We start from the raw sequence: 21,963 nt of genomic DNA on the forward strand, positions 1-21,963 counted from the left end.
TGTCACGATTAATTAATTAGGTATTTAAATGAATATCAAATAACTTTCAGTTCCTTGGCTAACTTGCCAAACCGAACAGTCATTATACACGGTTCCATAACCTAACCTATGTGTATAATCTTCTATTATATTTTGAAGACTTAAAGTGTTTGCTTGATTTATAAGCTAACCATGGCCTTTGAAAACTATAAATAGAGCATATATGTCGACTGGGAAAATCAATCCCTGACACTTTGTGTCGACTGTGATTTCTCGAGATAGATATCTAAAGACTAAGCTTAGTTGATCTTTTGAAAATTGTTCTTGAGAGGTGGTTAAGAATCTAGGATGCTTTTTGTGAGTCATAAGTTTCAGATTTGTGAGGTCTGCTAGCTTTTTCTATTACAAACAGATTTCCACACCTTGATATTTGATCTAAATGGAAATAAAAAAGGCTTAAATGTTAGAGGCAGAAAGGTATCAAAAGTCTTCACTTCGGCTAAAGCAAATCTTAGGCTGTAAAGGACGCCATCTAAGGGAATCAAGTGCATAGAATGTTGCAAGGTTTAAGAGATGTAAGGAGTGATGATAAATGAATCACTTGGAGGGTGGATTCGGTCTCAACTACATTCCATTACGAAGTCTGATAGTAGGCTAGTGTCTGTAGCGGCTTAATACAGTATGATGTTCAATCTGGACGAGGTCCCGGGATTTTTCTGCTATTGTAGCTTCATAGTTAAAAAAATTCATGTGTGTACTTATTACTTTTCCGCATCTTTTGATTGTTAAAAATACTACATGCGTTCATACTCCTATCAAAATGGAAGTTGGGCGTATCTGGTATCCCCTACATTATCAGTAGTTTTACTAAATAGATTATAATTATAATTAGACATGCCCGGCTCCGGCGACTTTTTCTGGCGACTGTAAACCAGAAAAATTCTCCAGATTCCTTCGGACCATACTTGTTTTCCATGATTTCCAGTTCGATTTTCTGTTTCCTCTTTGTTTCGTTTTCGTTATTGGTTTTCAATCTTTACGAAAATATTTTGTTTGCCCCTATTTTACTTTTCGTTTCTTTTTCGTTAGGGTTTCTTTTTCATTTTTAGGATTTTTCCGTATTATCATGCCTAGGAACACCAGGCTCTCTTCTTCTCGGTCTCAGAGTGACTCTTCTGGTGCCGCGCTTATAAAGTTGCAGATTGTTCATCGTCTTCCACCTCCGAGTCCTTGGGAGCTGGTTTTGACGGTCCTGTCATTGTCCATTTAAAGGTTTCGACGGCTGCTGTGATGGCGTCAATGGAAGGGGTATGTCAAGGGATCTTTCCTCAAACATTTGCACGACAAACACCTTTACAATGATAAAAACAGGGTTACTTGTAAAGATATCCACCGATTCAAGGATTTACCAGGCCTGGGAGAGGGTTCTTCGTCGCCTTCGTATGTGGCTTTGTGGAAAATGTATGCACTTGCATGCTTGGAGATAGCCCTGCAAAGGTAAGGGTGGTGCAGTTCACGGAGAGGTTATTGCTGGACCTGTGAATGATACAGATTCAGGCCTTGTTCATGGTTTGCTTAAACCATTGGACGTTGACGCACCTGCTGCTGTTTTGCCTGATGTCTCTGCGTGTAATATGACTATCGCAAGGGAAGGTGAATTCTCTTTAGAATTGATTCATTCGGCATTTTAGAGACAAGTCTTAACTGTCTCTTGCATTCCTAACCAATGCAGGCTTGCATTTTCGAGAACCCTTAAGTTCTGTCTCGACAAGGTACTGGCAAGTCCGGATAATATCTCTATCTGGGTTTGATTACTTCTTCTTACCATCGGCACATTGCAAGTTTACAGACCCAAGTGTTCTGCTGAGGAGAAATCAGGGATGGGAAGGAAGCTACAAGTCAAAGCTATTAATGAAGCTCTTGCGGACTGGAAGGATAATACTAGCTTCTATGCTCTAGTCCGTGGATTGATTCACAGCCCTGCCCCTTTACCGCGTAAACATCCGCCAAAGAAGAAGCAAGATACTGCCAATTTGAACGCGTGTAGGAAGAAAATGAGTTGTGGGCACTTTTCAACTGCAGTTCGGGTATTGTCTTCCAGTGGTGTTGCTCCTCGCAACGAATCCACCTTTGCTGAATTACAAGAGAAATATCCAACAGCCAACCCCCTTTTATTCCGTAGGAACCGGTTAGTGTGGACTCTATTGTGGTTGATTCTAGGGAGGTTCTTGGTGCCATCAAGAGTTTTCCTAAAGGAACTTCTTGCGGTCGAGACGGTTTGCGTGCACAACATATAATAAACGCATTGGGGGTGCTGCAACTGCATTAGCGGACGAGTTGGTGGCTTCAATTACAGGGGTTGTCAATGTATGGTTGGCAGGTAATTGTCCCAATGGCCTAACAGAGTTCATAACTAGTGCACCTCTTACACCATTATTGAAGCCGGGGGTGGTCTTAGGCCTATAGTTGTTGGTACCATTTGGCATAGATTGGTGTCTAAGATGGTTGCTTTCTCCGTTGGCAAGGCTACGACTTCTTACTTGAGAGATCATCAATTTGGTGTTGGTTTGCCCGTTGGTGGTGAGAGTATTTTACACGCTGTAAATAGCTTGCTAGAACTGAAGGGTCAATCGGTTAATTTGTCAATGCTACTTGTTGACTTTTTAAACGCCTTCAATATGGTAAGCCGATTTCATCTCATTAAGGAAGTTCGACTTTAATATCCAGGTATTTCTCGTTGGGTGGAATTTTGTTATAATAGGCCTGCTAGAATTTATTATGATCAATATATTGTCATATCCCTAGCCTAAGGGGAGGATGCCCCATATCCGATCTTGGTCCCTCTTTAGCCTTTTGTGTTAAATATCTGTTAGTAGTAATTAATTATAGACTAGTTAGTTAATTAGTGGTTAATTATTATTATAAGGGGTGTGTCGGATGTGACCACCTGGTCTCTTCGTAGCCGTTAGATCCTAGGTTAGAAGGAGTGAAGCTTTATAAGCTATGGAGTCTGTAAGATGAAGGTTTATGAAAAATATAATCAAGAGATCGATTTATCGATTTAGGCTTTGGTTCAGTGGAATCAAGGAGGTTACTCTGTATTAACGTAAGTCTCGATCCAATTTTGTTATTTTACAACCCAGTACATAACAATTGGTATCAGAGCAGCCACGATCCATGGGGATTTGAAGGCAAGGTTCGATTTTACTAATCAAATGTTTATGGAGTTGAATGCTCAATGGGATCGTGCAGCTGATCAAGATGAGAAGTGTGAGTTGTTGAAAGGGATTACCTCTCTATATCGGCAATTAAACTGGATATTCGCCCAAATGTATGGTATTGATTTGGTTGAAAAAGCTGATCCAGAAAAAGATAATAGAAGAACTGAGGAAATAGCTTCTTCAGTACCTACTCAACCACCACCTGAGGAACAGTTAGTTGAAGAAGATGTTACTGAAATCCAAGAAGTCAAATCAATCCCTCATGTTATTGAAGAGGAGAAGTTCGATTTGTCTGATGTTGTGAGTTCTTCATTCAAAGAAGTCGAATCAATTCCTGTTGGAGTTGAAGTCAAGAATGATTCGACCAAGAGTGTGAATTTACAACTTGAAGAAGTAACTGAAGCTGCAGTGAATAACTTCCCCAGGATAAGTCAGGTTGGATCTGGTGAAACAAGGTGTGAAGAAAATGAAACTTTGAAGGAGTTCGTCATTGGTAACAACAAAGTAATTAGTAAGAATCGTTCTGCTCTTCTTCCTGATTATACTCGGTTATTGTTTGATCGTGGAAAAGATTTCAAACTCATTAAACGTTTTTCTTACTTAGCTGGAATTTTATGAGTTTGGTTTTGATTCAATTACTTCATGATCCTCTGCATTATATGTTTGTTCGATTTTGATGATCAATGACAATGATAATTGTGTTCATGATCTGGTAACGAAACTTGGGTACCAATCAGCTTGGCCGTTTAGTGAATCAATTATAGGTATGTTGTGTAAAGGTGGTGTTACTAGTACTGCAGGGATGTTGTTTGATACAATTACTGAGAGTAAATATGTGAATTTAAGTGGTGGTGTGGTTGATTTTCTTTTGCAGCTCAAAATGGGCAGAGTATTTGATCATGGGAGAGATATCAAAGCGATGGAAGGATATTTTTGTATTGATAGTTTTTATGATTTCCATGATTATACGATTACTTCCTGCGAGCTTGTTCTTAATGGTCAGATTCATGGTCTGGTGTAATTGTTTGTATACCAACTAATGAGAATGATTGTAATAAGCTCCTGAGCATCAAAAGAAGTTGCAAGGAGTTCCGTGAAGGGAGAGAAGAGGTTAAGGATATATTGGTAATGGTGAATGATGCCGAGAGAATAATACATGAGTTACTAGAAGAAAGGTTGAATAGAAATGTCAACAACTCTATGCTACTTGTATGCAAACACTGTGAAGCTGGTGGTGCTTGTTGTTATCAGCTACTTAAGGGAACTGAATCGCCATCAAACAACTTGTATGCACAAGTGCTGATGTGCTTGAATTCAGTTGGAGTCTCACTTGATGGCGTTTATGATTTCTATGTCGATACAATTATCTTTTGTGATTTGTTGTTTTCGAATTGGATTGGGACTTTACTTACCAATCAAGGTGAGTATTGTGACTATACCCAGGTGTTTGATCAAATGAAGGAGATGTGGGGAGAAGCATTTTCTCTATTGAAGCAGAAGTATGAGCTGATAATTACTGCTAATTTTCATCTTAAATCAGTTTGAATTCCGTTGATGCAGTTGGGTAGTTGTGAAGCTATCAATGAGCTTATTCCAGCTGCCGAGGTCTTAAAACTGCAGTTTGTTGGTCTCTTCCATCATGATGTGCTAATGTTGGTGGACCTCTTGAGGTGGAAATTTAAATCGTTTTCAACTGAATTAATGAGTATGGGAACTTTTGGTGGATATACTTGGGTCTTCGCAGGACTGGCAGGAGGATTACATAGCTTGGTTGATGATAGATGTAGTGTATGGAGTTTTAGTTGGAGTTTGAATCGCTTATTATTGCATTCCAGGAGTGGTTTGTATACGAAGAGGGGAGGAAGGCATGAGAAATATGTGTATTGTGACTACTGTGAAGTTTTCATTTTAAGGTCTCAAGGTACACATCAAACTCCATTCGATACGTCAACTATATTCTATCATTGGTTCTATCAAGTACACTTTAGCTTCCATGTTTATCACATGCTGCAACCATGGGGAGATGGTGTTATTTGTTTGTATCATTTGCTTCATGAATCTCTTATCTTATCAAATAAGATATCCACCCAAGTGACTGAAGTCAGCAAAACAAAAGTGTCCACACATGTGTTCTATGGCAGTCTTATCATTCTGGACAAAGGTATACAGGTATTTCTTAACTTGGACCTAAGTGATCCTAATTTCTTCCTTTACGCACAAAATGAATGGTATTCTTATATTCTTCTGTGGAGATGGAATGATGGGGTCTGTGGTTACCTTCATTTTGATTATAATCGGCCAATATTTGATTGTGGGAAGGAGTTCAAATTCAGTATACAGAATTCCTACTCCGTTAAATGTGATTCCACAATTCGAGGTACTAATTGCAATGGAAGTGGTGAAAAGCTGCAACAAGTTTTTATTTTCTGTACTAAATTGATTGAGAAAATGACAAGGCAGAGTGGGTTTAGCAGAGCAAAGGAGCGGGTTGCTCAATGGTTGGTTAGAGATATCAATTTTCTCACGCCAATAGTTAAGGCTCAAAAGAGTTTAGTTACAGCCAGTTCAAACTCAATCCACAAACTACTGAATTGAGCATGTGTAATAGTTTACGGATTAGTTCATATAATTATGGATAATCTAACGGTTGGTGCTATTAGAATTTTTGAGGACCCAAATGAAGTGTTTGATCAAGCGCAGGATAGTCGAAGATGCAGTTTCAGTGGTGATTTAGGTTCCCTAATATGGCTGCTGAAATGTGGGATAACTATTTGTAAGAAAATTCTGTATGAAGAATCATTTAAGGTTGTAGCTGACCAACAAGAAGGTGATAGTTGTATGCTTGCAAGGGTAGTGGGACCCCGGTCAGTATTCACTATATTTCACATTCCGGATATGTTAAGAATAACAGCCTTGTTGAGTGGAAGTTCAGATTGGTTTCATCTGAGTTGTGTCAGATGCGAATTGTTAGTTGGGATTATAAAAGAAAAATGTTCTCGACAAGCTTATGGAGTAGCAGAAAGTGTGGTATTACTATATGGCTTGTGGCTGAGCTACCTGGAGCCCTTGGCCACATGAGTAGTTGTCGTTGGTTGGTTGATCGAGGTAAAATGCTTGAACCCAGGAATGGCGGGATAGGCACATCAAGATTTCTTGTGAAAGGGGTGAAGATAATATTCTTTCCCAAGGGAATGAAAGAATCTGACTTGGTTGTTACTGAAGTTGTTGTGCAGTTACCGGATACTTGCCTTGTTCTGAAGTGTCGTTATGAGTGCATACCAAGCTGGAAGTGGTGAAGTTTATGGCTGTGTTTGCTGGTGGGCATACAAGTTCAATCAACTTCCTAAATGGCAAGTAATCTATCTACAGGGAAAGGATGGCTTTATTGTAAGGTACAAGGCTTGAGAAGTTCCTTATGAAGAAGAAGGCATGGAGCAACATTTTCATATCATGGATTTTATTGCTTCCCAAGATGTAATTTTTGAGGATAGTGGGCCAAGTATTGCTATGAAAGTCTTCCACCTGCACCTGCCAAGATCATCGACGACAACCTTGCTACTCAGTTTTTCATCCTTGAGGACAAGGATATTTAAAAGGGGTAGGTATGTCATATCCCCATCCTAAGGGGAGGATGCCCCATATCCGATCTTGGTCTGTCTTTAGCCTTTTGTGTTAAATATCTGTTAGTAGTAATTAATTATAGACTAGTTAGTTAATTAGTGGTTAATGATTATTATAAGGGGTGTGTCGGATGTGACCACCTGGGCTCTTCGTAGCCGTTAGATCCTAGGTTAGAAGGAGTGAAGATTTATAGGCTATGGAGTCTGTAAGATGAAGGTTTATGAAAAATATAATCAAGAGATCGATTTATCGATTTAGGCTTTGGTTCAGCGGAATCAAGGAGGTTACTCTGTGTTAACGTAAGTCTCGATCCAATCTTGTTATTGTACAACCCAGTATATAACATATATCTTGCCTTCGACACTTGATGTTCAACAAGGGGATCCACTTGGTCCGCTGCTGTTTGCCTTGACTGTCCATCCACTCGTGAAAACTATTGCCTCTCAGTGCAAACTTGATTTACATGCATGGTACCTGAACGATGGAACTATTATTGGTGACACTCTTGAGGGTTGCTAAGGCTCTGAGGATTATAGAGTCTGAAGTCCCAGGCAAAGGTTTACATCTTAACATAAAGCAAATAGAGGTTTTTTGGCCGACGATCGATCCCAGAAGTTTCGATAATAATATTTTTCTTCAAGATAATGGCAGACCGTCTAATGGTGTTAAACTCTTGGGTGGAACGGTGAGTTTGGATTTGAATTTTATTAGTAACATGACACTGGCTAGAGTCCACAAGACTATCCAATTAATGTCCGCCATCAAAAAACTCAAAGACCCTCAGAGTGAGATGTTATTACTTCGCAACTGCACCGATGTGTCCAGACTATACTTTGCTATGCGCATTACCAACCCTGAAGCTTTACAACAAGCCTCCGAGCTTTTTGATAATTATTTGTTTCAGTACTTGAGACTTCTAGTCACTGATGATGGGGCAGGGTTTGGGCCTTTGCAACAGAGAATCGCTACTCCTCCCATCAAGGAAGGTGGCCTTGGCATTTACACTATGTCCGAGACCCATAACTATTGTTATTTGGCTTTTCAGAGTCAGACGGTTTCGGTCCAAAAGGTGATTCTTGGTAATTCATTATCTTCAGACAAAGGTTATGCTTATCAGTCGGCTTTACAGAACTTCATCCAGGTATGTGGTTTACCTTCTAACTATTGCGTTGATGATACTTCCCTCCCTTCTATGCACTCCCTGGCAGTCACTTATTTTGACGCAGTTAAGAAGCAAATCCCAAACCAATTTTCAATGTTTGCAAGAGTTTCAATTTTGTGGCAGTGTAACCGTGTTAAACACGCTCAAGATTATCTTTTGGAAGTACCCATTAGTTGCTTGAATCAATGCCTTGGACCAAGACAGTTTAGAGCCGTTGTTTGTTATCGTCTTGGTATTCCCTTGTTTGCCGAAGGTGGCTTATTCAAGCTGTAATAGACCCATGGATATTTTTGGTGATCACGCTCTTCATTGTGCTAAAGATGTTGGGATCAAGTTTCGACATGGCCTGGTACGTGATGTAGTGGTTGATATCCTTTTCAAGGCCGGTGTACCCGCTCGCAAAGAAGCCGCCTTGGTTTCTTGTCTGATGATAATAGAGACTTGCGCCCTGCTGACATTCTTGTTCTCAACTAGGATAATGTCCAAGATGTTTGTATGGATGTTACAGGAGTCTCGCCCTTCACAGATGACGGTGTTCGCTCTTTTGCCCCAGGCCAAGCTATTTCTAATGATGTTAGGCGTAAACATACCAAATATCTAGACCAATGTGTTTCACATGGTTATGGTTTGGGCGTCTTAGCCTTCACTACGTTAGGGGAACTTGGTGATGATACTTTGTTTTTTTAAGAGATTGAAGAATTGTCTAGTTAGTAATCATGTCAGTAGCGGTGTAGGTAAATTTCTTTTTTATAGACTAGGCGTTGCTATTCAGAAGGGGGTTGGTGCTCAGCTTGTTGCTAGGCTCCCAACCAAAGTTTTGTACGATCCCATTGATTAAATAAAAAAAATTTTGTGTATTTTACACTAAATTTAAAAATATGTCTATTTTTGTCATTAGCTACATCACCGACACGTTGAAATACCAATTTTCCAAACAAAATTTATATTCTGTTAATTTCACAATGTTTTCAAAATTTAGCTGACCAAACAATCTGTCGCTTTATTTTCAAAGAACATCACAACAACACACAACATAACATATCACTTTTCAAAAACCCACGTCAATTCCAAACTCGCCTTTATTTTCAAAGCACATCACAACAACATACAGTATAACATAAAATCACTTTTCAAAAACCCACGTCAATTACAAACTTGCCTTTAGTATCGTTCGATAGATAACTATCGCTCGCCTATGCAAATCAAAGAGGGAGTTTCCGAAATATTACTGTGATTAATCATCTCTTTTTTTCAGACCGCCTTTGTTAAGGATAACAATACTAATGAATATAACACTGTTCTGGAAAAAAAAAAAAAGGATTAGGTCAAGCGAAAGTCAACCCCTAAGTCAACTTAGTCAACCTTGATTTTCAATTTTTTTTTCTTTGACCTGATTTGGTTTTACTTGTTTTAATCGATCGATTTAATCCCTTACCTTCTATCTCTTGTATTAATTGTGATTTCTCGAGGGGTTTTCTTTTTGTTTTCTCTCTGTTTTTAATGCCTAATTTCATTATCCTATTGTAAATCTCTGGCTTTAATTCAGTCTTTTTCCTTTAATGGCAGGTTAATATTCTCATCCTTGTTGTCACGCATTGGTGCAACAGTTATGTCCCATCACATCATGGATTTTCTTCACAGTTGGCAATCTCAAAGTTGGCATCTTCAAAGTTGCCTTTTTATTGCAGTGGTGCAGGTGTTGTTCATCATTATCTCTTTACTTCATAGTTATCTGAATTAGGTTTATCAAATGAGTTATTCTATATCACCTTTATGGAAGTATGTCTACGTTGTTATCCATGGTTCTTCACAAGCTTTGATATCCTCAAATGTTTATGTGTTTTTGAATTTTTTAAACCTTATCATCTATACCTATCTTCATTACATCTTGACACCTCTTTGTGATCTCAAATTTAAAAGTCATACATATCTTCAGTTCTTCTTGACACCTCCGTCAGAATTTTCCTATAAAAAGCATATTACCAACTATCATTTCTTTCATACCCAACTCTGCTCTTACAATCTTTTTCACTTCTTCATTATGATGGCTAGACCTGTTATGAATAATATTACTCAGCGAATGGAAGATGTTTCAATCAGTGAAGAACCCCTTAGAAGAAGGGTGGTGATGCATTCTTATACTGCAATTTTAGCTGGAGTTAGAGATTGGAGGTATAGTCTTGCTGGTAAACTATATGCTCCTGGTACTATGACCTGGCAAGATGCTGAGCGTGCTGCTAAATTCATTTGGCCTCACTTAAAAAGACATTATCGATGGACGGTTCAGGTGCGTAATTTAGAACCTAATATATTTGTTATCGAATTTCAAGTTTCTGATGATAAAGAAGCAATTCTTTTTGGAGCTGCTTGGAATTTTGATGGTCATTTGATTGTGCTTAAAGATTGGAACCCAGCTATGGATTATCACCAACTTGATTTTTCAGTTTCTCCTTACTGGTTAGAGTACAAATACTTGTTACTTGAATTTACTTATGCTGATATCTTACGTATGATGGGTAACATTGCGGGTGAAGTTCGAGTTGTTGAGCCTGATGAAGTAAACCCTCATACTTCTTCTAAATATAGGGCTTTAGTTCTCATTAATGTTAACACTCCTCTCATTACTAGAATTACTGCAGCTAATGCTGGTGGTGTAACTAGATGGATTGGGTTCTTTTATGAGAAACAACCATATCATCTATGCTCTGAATGTAAGGTGCCAAATCATGAAGCAAATGATTGTGCTGACATGGATCATAAAAGGATGGAAATGGAAGGAACTGTTATAGGCTTTGGATTTGCCGAACTAATTTTGCTTCCCTAAAGAAACCCTCAACAGGAAGGTAAACCTTTTCTCCAACATGGCTCTCAAAGGCGTGGCAGGCATCTCAACCTAATGATCAAGAGCAACCTCGGCCTTTTGATAGGATGCATATTTTGATTTTCTCAGCTACTGACTATGGTTCTGAAGCTTCGTCATCTTACAACAATCGATCTCAACCTTCTACTTCAGTGATTCCGGTATCAACTCTATCAAGTGATGGTGCTAGTACTAATGGTGCTAGTACTAATGGTACTAGGAAAATATATCGATGTTGTCCTACCTTGGTGATATCTTATGAGCCTCAAGATACTGCTGCTGATTTTGAAAACAATATTATTACTACTCAAGATGATGAAACTGTCTCCGTGCAAGGTGATAATGATCAAGAAAATGTGTGGGACATTGCTGCTGCTAATGCTACTGCTGCTCAGAATCATACTGATGCATGGAAACAGGTGTTTATCTTCCTATTTCTTTATTTGTTATTTTCTGATTTTGTCTTTTCGAAGTTTTGTTTTTATCACTTTTTCCATAACTGCTTTTTTAATCCTACAAATATGAATATTTTTTTTTTGGAATTGTCAAGGTATAAGAAACCCTCACACTAGAGATTATCTGAAATTTTGCTTAAGTCACCATGATCCAGATATCTTCTTTTTGTCAGAAACTAAAACCCAACCTAACAATATGAGATTTTATCTTTCTAATACTAGATATCCTCATTATTGGTTTTATCCTGCTATTGGCATATCTGGTGGTATTGCTTTAGCCTAGAAAGATGGAGTAGATGTTGAAATTATGCATACTACTAGTGACACAATTCATGCTATAATCCATACTCATACTCATAACTCTGGCTTCTTAATTACTTTCATGTATGGTGCGCATAATGCAATTGATAACAATAATCAGTGGCAGTATCTTTTGGACATGCATAGTTTTGTTGATCTTCCTTGGGCTCTTTTTGGGGATTTGAATTTTACTATGTCCAACTCTGAAACTCATAGTCATGCTAGTCATACACATCATGCTAGTCATATTAGAAATTTTGTCCAACAGTTAGGACTTATTGATTTGGGTTATATGGGTTCAGATACCACTTGGTCTAATCACAGATCTGGCATTGATCATGTTGCTTCTAAACTAGATAGAGCACTTGTTAATCCTCAGTGGATTAATAGTTATAATGATGCTTATCTTCAACATCATGTTCCTATTGCATCTGATCATAGCCCCATCCTTTTACACACCATCCCTAGCTCAGTTAAGAATTCTCCTTTTAAATTATACAAATGCTGGTTAAGATTTCCTTCATGCATCGATACTATCACTCAAAGTTGGAATCAAATTTTTTTGGGTTCTCCTTCTTATCAATTTTCAAGCAAGTTAAAGTTTACTAGAACTCAACTACAACAATGGAAAAGGCTGAATTTTGGTAACATTGAAGCAACAATTCATAACATTCAGACTCAACTTCAGACGTGCTATGACAACAATGTTCCTTTTAATGAACTCGAGGTTCAACAGTTAAGTACTTCTCTGCAGAATTGGCTTTCAATACAAAGGGAATATTTCATGCAGCAGGCGGGTGACAAGTTTTTAGAAGCTGATAGGAATACTTCTTACTCTCACTCTTTGGCAAACTTCAATAAGAGGAGATCAAATATACAAGTTATTCAAGGCCCTCTTGGTATCTGGTATGACTCTCGAGCTGAAATTGAAGATGTGTTTCTTTCTCATTTTCGAAATATTATTGCAATTTCTAACCCTTCAGTTAATCAAGACATTATACAGCTGTTCCAACCTTGCATTTATGAAGATGGAAATTTGAAACTTTCTCGTCTTCCGGATGCTCAAGAGATTAAAGAAGATGTTTTTAGTATCATATCTTGGGCTTCTCCGGGGAATGACGGATTTCCAGCAGCCTTTTATCACCAATATTGGGATACGGTTAGTACTGAGGTAATCTCTATGGTCCATCATTTTTTTGCCAATAGACATATGCTCAAGGCAATTAATCACACTTACCAAGTCCTCATTCCTAAAGTACAGTATCCTCAAACCCCTGCAGACTACAAACCAATTAGTCTTTGTAACGTTAGCTATAAAATCATCTCAAAATTTTTAGCTAATCGTTTAAAACCTCTTCTGTCGAAAATTATTTCTCCAACTCAAACTGCATATGTTTCTGGTGGACACATTCATGATAATGTCGTCATTTCCCATGAGTTACTGCATACTATGAAGACGAAGAAAATAAAAAAAAGCTATTGTTGGCATGAAATTAGATATGTCGAAAGCATTCGACAGGGTTGAGTGGAATTTTTTGCTTTCTATTTTTCAACAGTTGGGATTTAATTCTGATTGGGTGGATATGATTCAGCAATGTGTTTCAACAACAAATATATCTCTTCTTATCAATGGTGTACCAAGTGCTTCATTTTTTCCTTCTCGAGGCATCCGTCAAGGTGACCCTTTGTCACCTTACTTGTTTCTTTTTGTCATGGAGGCTTTTTCTTGACTATTACAATCTAATATTGACTCTGGTTCTCTTGAAGGTCTCAAAATCAATAGACATTACCCTGTGATTAATCAACTCCTTTTCGCAGATGATTGTTTGTTACTCCTTTAGGAAAGCTCTGCTCAGATACTTCATCTTAAACATCTCTTTGAATTGTTTGGTCAAGTTTCAGGTCAGGTGATAAACATGCAGAAATCAACAATATTTTTTGGTAAGCATACTTCTAATTCTCAAAAAACAAGTATTTCTGGCATCCTCAATATGAATTTTATGGGTTTAGGTGAGAATTACTTGGGCATCCCCCTTTTATTACACAGATCTCGTCAGAAAAAACTGTCAAGGCATTTTAGACAATGTGACTCATCGTCTGCAAGGCTGGCACAATAAACAGTTAATCAGGCAGGAAGAACAATTCATGTGAACAATGTTCTTAGTTCCATGGGAATGTATCAGATGCAAGTTTTTAAAATTCCTGGCTCTACTATTCATCAAATGGATAAGATTCAGAGACAGTATTGGTGGAATAACTTTAATACTCAACATGCTTCTAATTTTATTTCTTGGTATAAGATGAAAGTTCCTAAAAGACGGGGAGGTTTGGGTTTAAAACATCTGACTAATTATAATGCAGCTTTTCTAGCCAAGATGGCCTGGAATTTGATTCACAATCAAGATGCTTTTTATGCCAGAATTTTAAAAGGTAAATACTTCCCTTATTTTGATCTTCAATATTCTCCACCGCCTGACACAAAGAATTCCAGTTGGTTGTGGCAAAGTTTATGTTATGGCCTGCAAATTATAATGGAAAATGCTAAGTGGCAAGTGGGTGATGGTTCAACTATTAACATTTGGACCTCAAACTGGATTCCTTCCATGTCTACTGCTCTTCAAGGTTGGGATGAATTACATCTTCATGACGTACAATGGGTTTCTCAATTGATTGATTTACCTGAAGCATAATGGAATATTAAACTTCTACACCAAATTTTTTACCCCTGACCAGGTAAATTCAATCTTAACTATTCCCATTCAACTAGATCAACCAGATTCTCTTATTTGGCCTTTCACATCAACGGGTATCTTTACCACTTCTTCAACTTACAAAATGCTCTGTGCTAAGGATTCTCCAAATGATATGTCACTAAACTTGTCTCAACAATTTTGGCTTAAATTTTGGAAACTCAAGATGTCGCATAAGTTTCAGATTTTCTTATGGAAAGGACTTCACAATGCTCTGCCAGTTAAAACCAGGTTGTTTCGTCATATGAATTCTTCTGATCAACAATGTGTCCTTTGTAACACTGGTGCTTCTGAAGATGTTGATCATATGCTTCTCCACTGTCCTTTTGCTAACCTATTTGGAGGAAATTTTTACCACAACATTACTCTTCTATAATGCAGCATTCAACACTTTTATTGTAGATCCAGAGTTGGGAATTACAAGATTCTCCTATAAACATATACAGTAACTCTAACTCTATTCATATTATTGTCTGCATCATGCACTTCATCTGGAAACATAGATGTAGAGTTATCTTTAGTAACTTAAATCCTAATCCAAACACTGTCATTCATCAAATAAGTTATTACATTTCTCTGCATCATCTAGATACTGCCACTGTTAACAGTCATTCAATAACTGCTTCAACTGTTCTGAATAATACTTGGCAGCCTCCTCCTATGAATGTTTATAAAGTTAATATCAATGCTTCCTTCAGCCCACACTCTTTATTGGATGGTATTGGCATTATAACAAGAAATCATGCAAGACAATATGTGGTGAGAAAAGGAGCAGTAAAAAGAGCTATCAATGTACATCAAGCTGAAGCTTGGGCTTTGCTGGAGGCTATGAACATGGCTACTACTTATAGTTGGACTCAGGTTATTTTTGAAACTGATAACTTGAATATCATCTGTTATTTACAACATAGTTATTCTCTTACTCCTTGGCATAGTCTTCCTATTTTGAGAAAATGTGCAAATATATGTAATGCAAATGCTGTGTGGTCTTGTAAGTTTGTCTATAGATGTGTAATAAAACTGTTGATGCCTTGGCAAAAGCTGCTAGGAAACATAACCTTTATGGGGAATGGTGGTTACGACGACCGATTATCTTAATTCCTCACTTAGAGAATGATGTAAGATTATCCTCCGTTTAATATATTAGCCTCTTTGTTGGGAAAAAAAAAAAGAAGAAAGAAAGAAGAAAAAAAAGATATCAAAGAGGGAGAAGAGAACTATTGACACTCACCCAATCCAACGGCTAGGGCTGTTCATGGTCGGTTTTGGTTCGGTTTCTTGCCAAACCAAAACCGAAACCAATACTATTGGTTTCTAAAAATCTAAACCAAACCAATCCATTAACCATTGGTTCGGTTTTCAAATGGTTCCAGTTGGTTTCGGTTTGTCCCAGTGGTTTTTGGTTAACCAATAATTATGTCAAACCAAAAAAAAAAATACACAAATTTATAGATAAAAAAATCGTAGTTGCCGATATTATTGGTTTACACAAATATACAGACAAAAAAAATAAAAAATATCAAGAATAGTTAAAGCTTACTCTAATTCTAGAGATCAAAAGAAGATATATAATATATCTTAATTTAGTTATTGACAAATAAAAAATAAGGAAGACGGGAAGAAAAAAGTCGAGTAGCAGCAGCTGTAGTTGGGGGTGGAGAAGGGAGGCGGCTGAGAGAAGGAGAAAGAGAAAGAGGGAGAGTATCATAATGAAATATTAGATTTAGGGTTTCTATTTTATCCTCTAAATCAATGGGTAGAATCTAATACTTGTGAATCGACGGTAGAAATTAAGTTTAAAAATTAATCGGTTTTCCAATGATTTTTGGTTCGGTTTTAGAGGTCAAACCAAGCCAAAACCAACACTATCGATTTTCCACTTTGTACACCGTAACCAATCCATTAATAAATGGTTCGATTTGGTTTCTTCCTAATTGGTCTGGTTTGGTCCGATTCCAACGGAAAACCGAAACCATGTTCAGCCCTACCAACGGCTGTTGATGCTAATGCCAAGATCGGAGATTAGCAGCACAAGGTGCAGGGCTAAATAAGTAAAGATAAAACCCTAGACATTTTCCAACAAAACATTAAACCCTAGAGATTTCCTCATCCCCTCTTCTCATATTAAACCAGCTTCTCCTTCAAACTATCTTATCTCTCTACTTTTGAGTTATCAGGTAAAATGGTTATCAGACCTCCTTGCCCTAATTTTTATTTTGCCTGTTGAAATTTATATTGTTAGGATTGCTATTTACATAAAATTGATGCTCCTAATGCTGGTTAAAAGAGGCAGCGTGATTTCAATTGATCGAATGATTCTCTTTCTTCTTCTATTGATTAACTAGCAAAAACCAACCTACAATCGGATCACTGACCGAGTGTATTCTCATCTTTATCTGTAGAATCCGCTCTTGTCTCGATCTGATTCACTTCTTCTATGTTTATATCAATGAGTTTTTAGAACATAAAACCAGACTTAGTCATGTGTGTTCTGCAGTTGAAAAATGGTTTGCACAGTTACAAGTCTGGGATATCAAAGCTGTGTTCGTCGTTGCAGGTGTGTTAGCTTTTCAATGCTCACATCTGCTCCATTCGGACTCCACATTTTTCATAAGCTAAATTGATTTCGGCAGTGATGATCATTACACAGCTTTATGCCAGTTTTGCTTCTGAAAATTCTTGATTGAGAGAGCTGAAATATATCTGAGCCTACTTAGATTTATAGATTTTTGTTGATTTTTGTAAGGATTTATGGTATGAATTAGATTGTTAATTGGGAAGCCTATGACGATGTTATCCAATTAATTGAGATGCAGTGGAACTGAGACCCTGTTCGCAGGGAGAACCCCTTGGGGAAACTGCATTCATATGACAATAGTGGATCTAACTGAGGCGTTATGTTACTTTTCTTATGGATCTAGATGCTGATTTATCCAAATGAAGAAACATGGAACACTGACAATAGTGTATTGCATGATTCTCCGTTTAGAAACCTGTTGAAGGAAGAATTAATCCAGACTTAGTCATGTGTTTTCTTCAATTAAAATATAACGGTTTACACAGTTACAAGTCTGGGATATCAAAATAGTGTTCGTTGTTGCAGGTGTGTTTTTGGCTTTTCTATGCTCGCATCTGCTCCATTCGGATTCCACATGTTTTATACCCATCATATACTCTTTTGTTGCAATTGTTAATTAGATTTAAACCAGAATAACAATCATGATCTTAACTTGGATTTGGTTTTCATTTACTGTTCTCAGTAATAAAACATCTTAGGGTTTATAGTTATGTGTTTCATTTGAGGTAAAAAATCCCAATGAGGAAGCGAACCCAAAAGATAGGAAGTGCCATATGACACTTAAACACACTTAAACACAGCAGTTGATTTGTTTCTTCCTATTAAACCAAGAAAGTTCTTTTTATGTTGTCTGATCTTGATTAGTTCAATCTCCTTAGATTAGTACTGGTGGTGGTGGTTGTTTCACCTCTTCTGCTGTGTGTGTGATTTGGAAAGGGAATCTGAGGGTACATATATATATATTGCTAACCTAGTAATGGATTTTTTTTCCTTTCTATTTTGGTACTCTGTATGTTGTGTAAAATTTGGTCCGAGCCACGTTTGTTGTGTAAAATTTGGTCCGAGCCACGTTGATGGTAGTTAATCGGCAATGACCATCAATGCTATGATTGGACCTATACAAATTCTATGTTTTGCATCCTGATAGGATTCTGTTTACTGATTTTAAACCATTCATTTACAGAGCCGTTTGTGCGATTACATTTTCTTTTTATTCTCTGAAGTACTGTTTCAATTGCCCCTGATGATCAATCTTTATATGGAATTACCGGTTGCCATTTCTTTGATGTTAACTTGTGCTGCTTGCTTCTTAATTCATTAGAGCTTATGGTTTCTCAATTTGTTACTTGTTCCTGATTCAATTGTTAAATGGTTCAAATCAAAGATGTTTATGTTCGAAGCCAATTTTTTGATTTTTAGTGAAGTAGTTGGTATTTGAAGTTACCGTAATTTTGATGTTTATATTCACCAGCTGAAGTGGCATTTTCTTCCCATTTTTAGGTGCCCTTTCTAGTTAATGTGACTTTCTTCTGTAATCATGATTGAGGATTATTGTAGACTAATTAGTTTTAGTCATACTTTTGATGGGGGAGGTTTTGGCAAAAATTCTCCCTTTCACAGATTGGAGCAAACCAGTTATGTTTGTAGAATCCTTTGTAAACGTCATACAAAAAGCTTGGAATGTTGACGGTTGAAAAATCTCCATTTTAGGCGGTCTCATATTCCATTGCCTTGGGGAGCTGCGTTGTGGCCATTACCTCTTGGGACTGGCCATGAGACATACATTTCTTTTGATCGAAGCTGCTACACATCCCCACTCCCTTCCACCATTAGGTGGCATTGATCTTAGCCCTTGATCCCTTGGATTGGGATTGGCAGGGGGGCCCTTTTGTGTGGCATCATACCACTATCTCCATGACACCTCATGGTGGAAATGGTTGGTGGTCATGTGTGGGGGAAGACTAGCATTTTCGTCTTTGGATCTTGTTTCTGCAAACAGTAGCAATTCAGACTATCTGGTTAAAGGTCTCTTGAGATTAGTACCAGCGGTGTTGGTTGTTTTCGTGACTTTCAAATATTGCAAATTTCTTTTTTTTCCTTTTTTGGTCCGAGCCACGTTGACGATAGTCAAAAAAGACAATGACCGTCAATGCTATGATTGGACCTATACAAATTTCATGTTAAACATCTTGATAGGAATCTGTACACTGATTTGCCATTTATTTACAGAGCCGTTTTGTGCGATTACATTTTCTTTTGAAGTTCATAGTTGTGTAGATTTGTTGACCGCCTGCGAGGATCAAAACTTATTTGGAATTACCGGCTGAGTTCTTTGATGTTAACCTTTGGCTGTTTTTCTGAGGCATTCTAAATCAAAGTTAAAAGTCTTTTTTGTATTAGGTCTGTTTGTTCTGTACATTTTATTTTTGATGGGGATAGTAAACGTACGAAATTAAGTTCTTGTCGGAGTTCCACAGTTGTTTGTACAGTCTCATATTCCATTACTTCTTGGGATTGACCAATTTTATAATTTATCATGTTTTGTTGTTTTTATAGTTGTCTTTATGTATGTAATGATGATAGGTTTGGAAAATTGCACCAAGTTAGATGAGAGGAAGGAAATACCTAGGGAATATTAGTTTTGTATTCTGTGTGTTTGTATTCACCGGCCATTCTTCTCATCTTTTTTGGGTGTGTTTCCTGTTCGTCCGAGTTTTTGCTTTTATTGATTGAGAAGGTTTTCATGTGACAAATGGTTTCTTAGTCACATGTGTTTGTATGCTTGTTCTTTTGTAATAATAATAATAATATTTGTGGTAAATCTTATATGACTTGTATCAATATTAGTTTGTCTTTTGATGACGGAGGTTTTGGCAAAAATTCTCTCTTTCATTGATTGGAGCAAACCAGTTATGTTTGTAAAATCCTCTGTAAACGTCACACACAAAGCTTGATATGTTGACGGTTGAAAAATCTCCATTTTGGGCGGTCTCATATTCCATTGCCTTGGGGAGCTGCGTTGTGGCCATTACCTCTTGGGACTGGCCATGAGACATATATTTCTTTTTTTGTTGATCTTCGTAACAAATAACGATCTTGATTTATGTTTTGCTACTGAGCCTATGAGGATATCTGATTTAAAGAACACCATCTTTCGGGACTGAATGGCTTAATGCCTTGGTGACAAATTCTGCAATTCTGAGGCTTATGCCAATTTTTGTTGCTGGTTATTTATTTCATGTAGTTGTAGCTTGTTGGTTACTTGTAAGATGCTGCCACTATACTTGAAGCTTCATGTGATTGTCTGGTGATTGGTCTGGAAACTATAGGGAGTCCAAGATCGTCACAAGGATATCAAGGGAAGCCAGCTAAACAGGTAGCCTTGCACTGGAAGAAGCTCTGATTTGGGCTGAGGATGGATATCAAGGCAAGTCGGCTAACTTGCACAAGGAGAAAATCACTTTCATCAGGGGAAAGAAGACCAGCGTTCACTGGCACTCTGGCAGAGGGGCAAACAATCTTGGAAGATCTTTTAATTTCTGGTCAAAACTATTTAGTTTCAAGTTCAGTAACTTTTTAATCTGAAATCAGTAACTTTTTAATCTGAAAAAATGTGAGGCAAACCAGGTTGCTGCTGTATTGGCCTCTCAAGCTCAATGCAACATCATCCTGTCAATTTGCCACTTTTTTGATTAGGCAAATCTCTCTTTTGATGCCAGAAACAATAATATACATTGTGCTCAGGCCACATTGCTATTACATTGACGCACTCCTTTTTCTGATCAGAATTCAAAGTGTCGACATTCAGACTTAACAGACCTTTATTTATAATATTTTACTTAGAGAGATGGCCCGAGTGGACTGTAACTCCATTACAAAACCATACTTAAAAGGAATCAACACTGGCTAATCAAGCATATATCTAAAGAGAAGGGTTGCAGGGAGTAGGGTACGTCAGATACTCTTCTCCTTTTATTTTCCAGTAAAGCGTCTCCAACTCTAATTGATCCTGCAAGTGCATAGAGTGTTTAGTTGTAATATTCACGTATATCAAATTCCTCGTGTTAAGCGAAAAACATTAGGATAAATCCTCAGAATCCATCTGATCAAGTGAACGTATGCACCTGAGTAAACTGATACTGTACAATTCTAAAATTCGTGTGTAAGATATCCAAGTTAAGTTAATGAGCTGATTATGCTCGGTTACTTATTACGTATCTCCATAATGGAGATACCGAGCTTTTCAGTTTATTGCAGAAACCTGCTGAAATTTGCATCCGCCTTTACATATGTATGAAAGGTCTGCTTTTAGCATCGGGTTCAACGTTATTTTGTTAACCCTGGATTTTAGCTTTGTTTTGTGATACGATCATCTCAATGCAGGCATTATTCCTGTGGGGTTTTTCTCATTATTAATTTGACTAATTTGGAAAAATGTTACTAATTTTTAAAAATTAGAAAGATCTTAACCTCTAATTTTTAAATATTAGTCAAAAAAGTTTGACCCGAAAACATTGTGAGAGCTCCCGAGATTTTGTCGTAAAAATGAAGCCGTATATATTTTAGATTCTAATTTTGTGTACATTTTCTAACCGTAGTTTAATTGGGGGCCTGAAAACCAATTAGGGCCTCCCACTAGAGGATAAAAAGGTCGCCCAAACATAATTTGAGTTGCCCCTTATCCAAAATTTTAGTAATGGTTAATCTACCTCTTATCTAATTAATTATAATCTTATTTAATTAATGTTAATTTTTTTTATTTAAGTTTTTATTAATATTAGTTATTACATAATTAACTAATTGGAAGCCTAACAAGCTAAGCTCCAAGCAGCGTACTACTACATAAGTTGAACAGGTTGTCGTGCTAGCCTACCAGCGAGCCTCATGAAGAACAAAGTCGAGGGAGCCGAAGCGGATAGTGTGGCTAATGTCGTCGCAAGGGGGCAAGCTAACTCTACCGTTTATGTCAAACTCTGTAATATTGCGCCATCTGTAATCTTACTTAATTAGAGTTTAATATATTTATTTTTCAAATTT

General features: G+C 37.4%; 1 protein-coding gene, 1 long non-coding RNA gene, 6 other non-coding genes and 1 pseudogene across 10 annotated transcripts; all 9 read left to right on the forward strand.

Moving 5' to 3' along the window:
• Positions 1–3,025: 3,025 nt before the first annotated feature.
• On the forward strand, positions 3,026–7,096 carry LOC113289654. 3 transcript variants are annotated; one of them, XM_026538980.1, is made up of 2 exons: positions 3,026–3,711; positions 4,075–7,096. In XM_026538980.1, exon 2 carries the CDS (start codon positions 4,755–4,757, stop codon positions 5,793–5,795), a length of 1,041 nt encoding a protein of 346 aa, XP_026394765.1. In that variant the 5' UTR covers positions 3,026–3,711; positions 4,075–4,754; the 3' UTR covers positions 5,796–7,096. The 3 variants fall into 2 exon arrangements, with proteins under 3 accessions (XP_026394764.1, XP_026394765.1, XP_026394766.1); XM_026538979.1 differs by having other exon boundaries at positions 3,026–3,964.
• A 9,347-nt stretch (positions 7,097–16,443) lies between these two features.
• LOC113289656 lies at positions 16,444–20,692 on the forward strand. The gene is made up of 2 exons (XR_003331079.1): positions 16,444–16,525; positions 20,171–20,692. It is a non-coding gene; the product is annotated as an uncharacterized LOC113289656 (long non-coding RNA).
• LOC113292229 lies at positions 16,973–17,062 on the forward strand. The gene has a single exon (XR_003331725.1). It is a non-coding gene; the product is annotated as a small nucleolar RNA Z223 (small nucleolar RNA).
• LOC113292238 lies at positions 17,129–17,242 on the forward strand. Its single transcript, XR_003331733.1, has one exon. It is a non-coding gene; the product is annotated as a small nucleolar RNA Z278 (small nucleolar RNA).
• LOC113292291 lies at positions 17,660–17,736 on the forward strand (annotated as a pseudogene).
• Positions 17,984–18,131, forward strand: LOC113292286. Its single transcript, XR_003331770.1, has one exon. It is a non-coding gene; the product is annotated as a small nucleolar RNA snoR2/U65 (small nucleolar RNA).
• On the forward strand, positions 19,031–19,178 carry LOC113292287. Its single transcript, XR_003331771.1, has one exon. It is a non-coding gene; the product is annotated as a small nucleolar RNA snoR2/U65 (small nucleolar RNA).
• Positions 19,212–19,295, forward strand: LOC113292272. The gene has a single exon (XR_003331757.1). It is a non-coding gene; the product is annotated as a small nucleolar RNA snoR77Y (small nucleolar RNA).
• On the forward strand, positions 20,043–20,133 carry LOC113291994. Its single transcript, XR_003331685.1, has one exon. It is a non-coding gene; the product is annotated as a small nucleolar RNA SNORD96 family (small nucleolar RNA).
• Positions 20,693–21,963: the final 1,271 nt, after the last annotated feature.

This window comes from Papaver somniferum, chromosome 6 (genome assembly GCF_003573695.1).
Source record: "Papaver somniferum cultivar HN1 chromosome 6, ASM357369v1, whole genome shotgun sequence".
Lineage (NCBI taxonomy): Eukaryota > Viridiplantae > Streptophyta > Magnoliopsida > Ranunculales > Papaveraceae > Papaver > Papaver somniferum.

What these genes read in the sequence shown, in the direction of transcription:
- LOC113289654 (XM_026538979.1), top strand. Translation starts at nt 4,755, where the DNA reads ATGCAGTTGGGTAGTTGTGAAGCTATCAATGAGCTTATTCCAGCTGCC.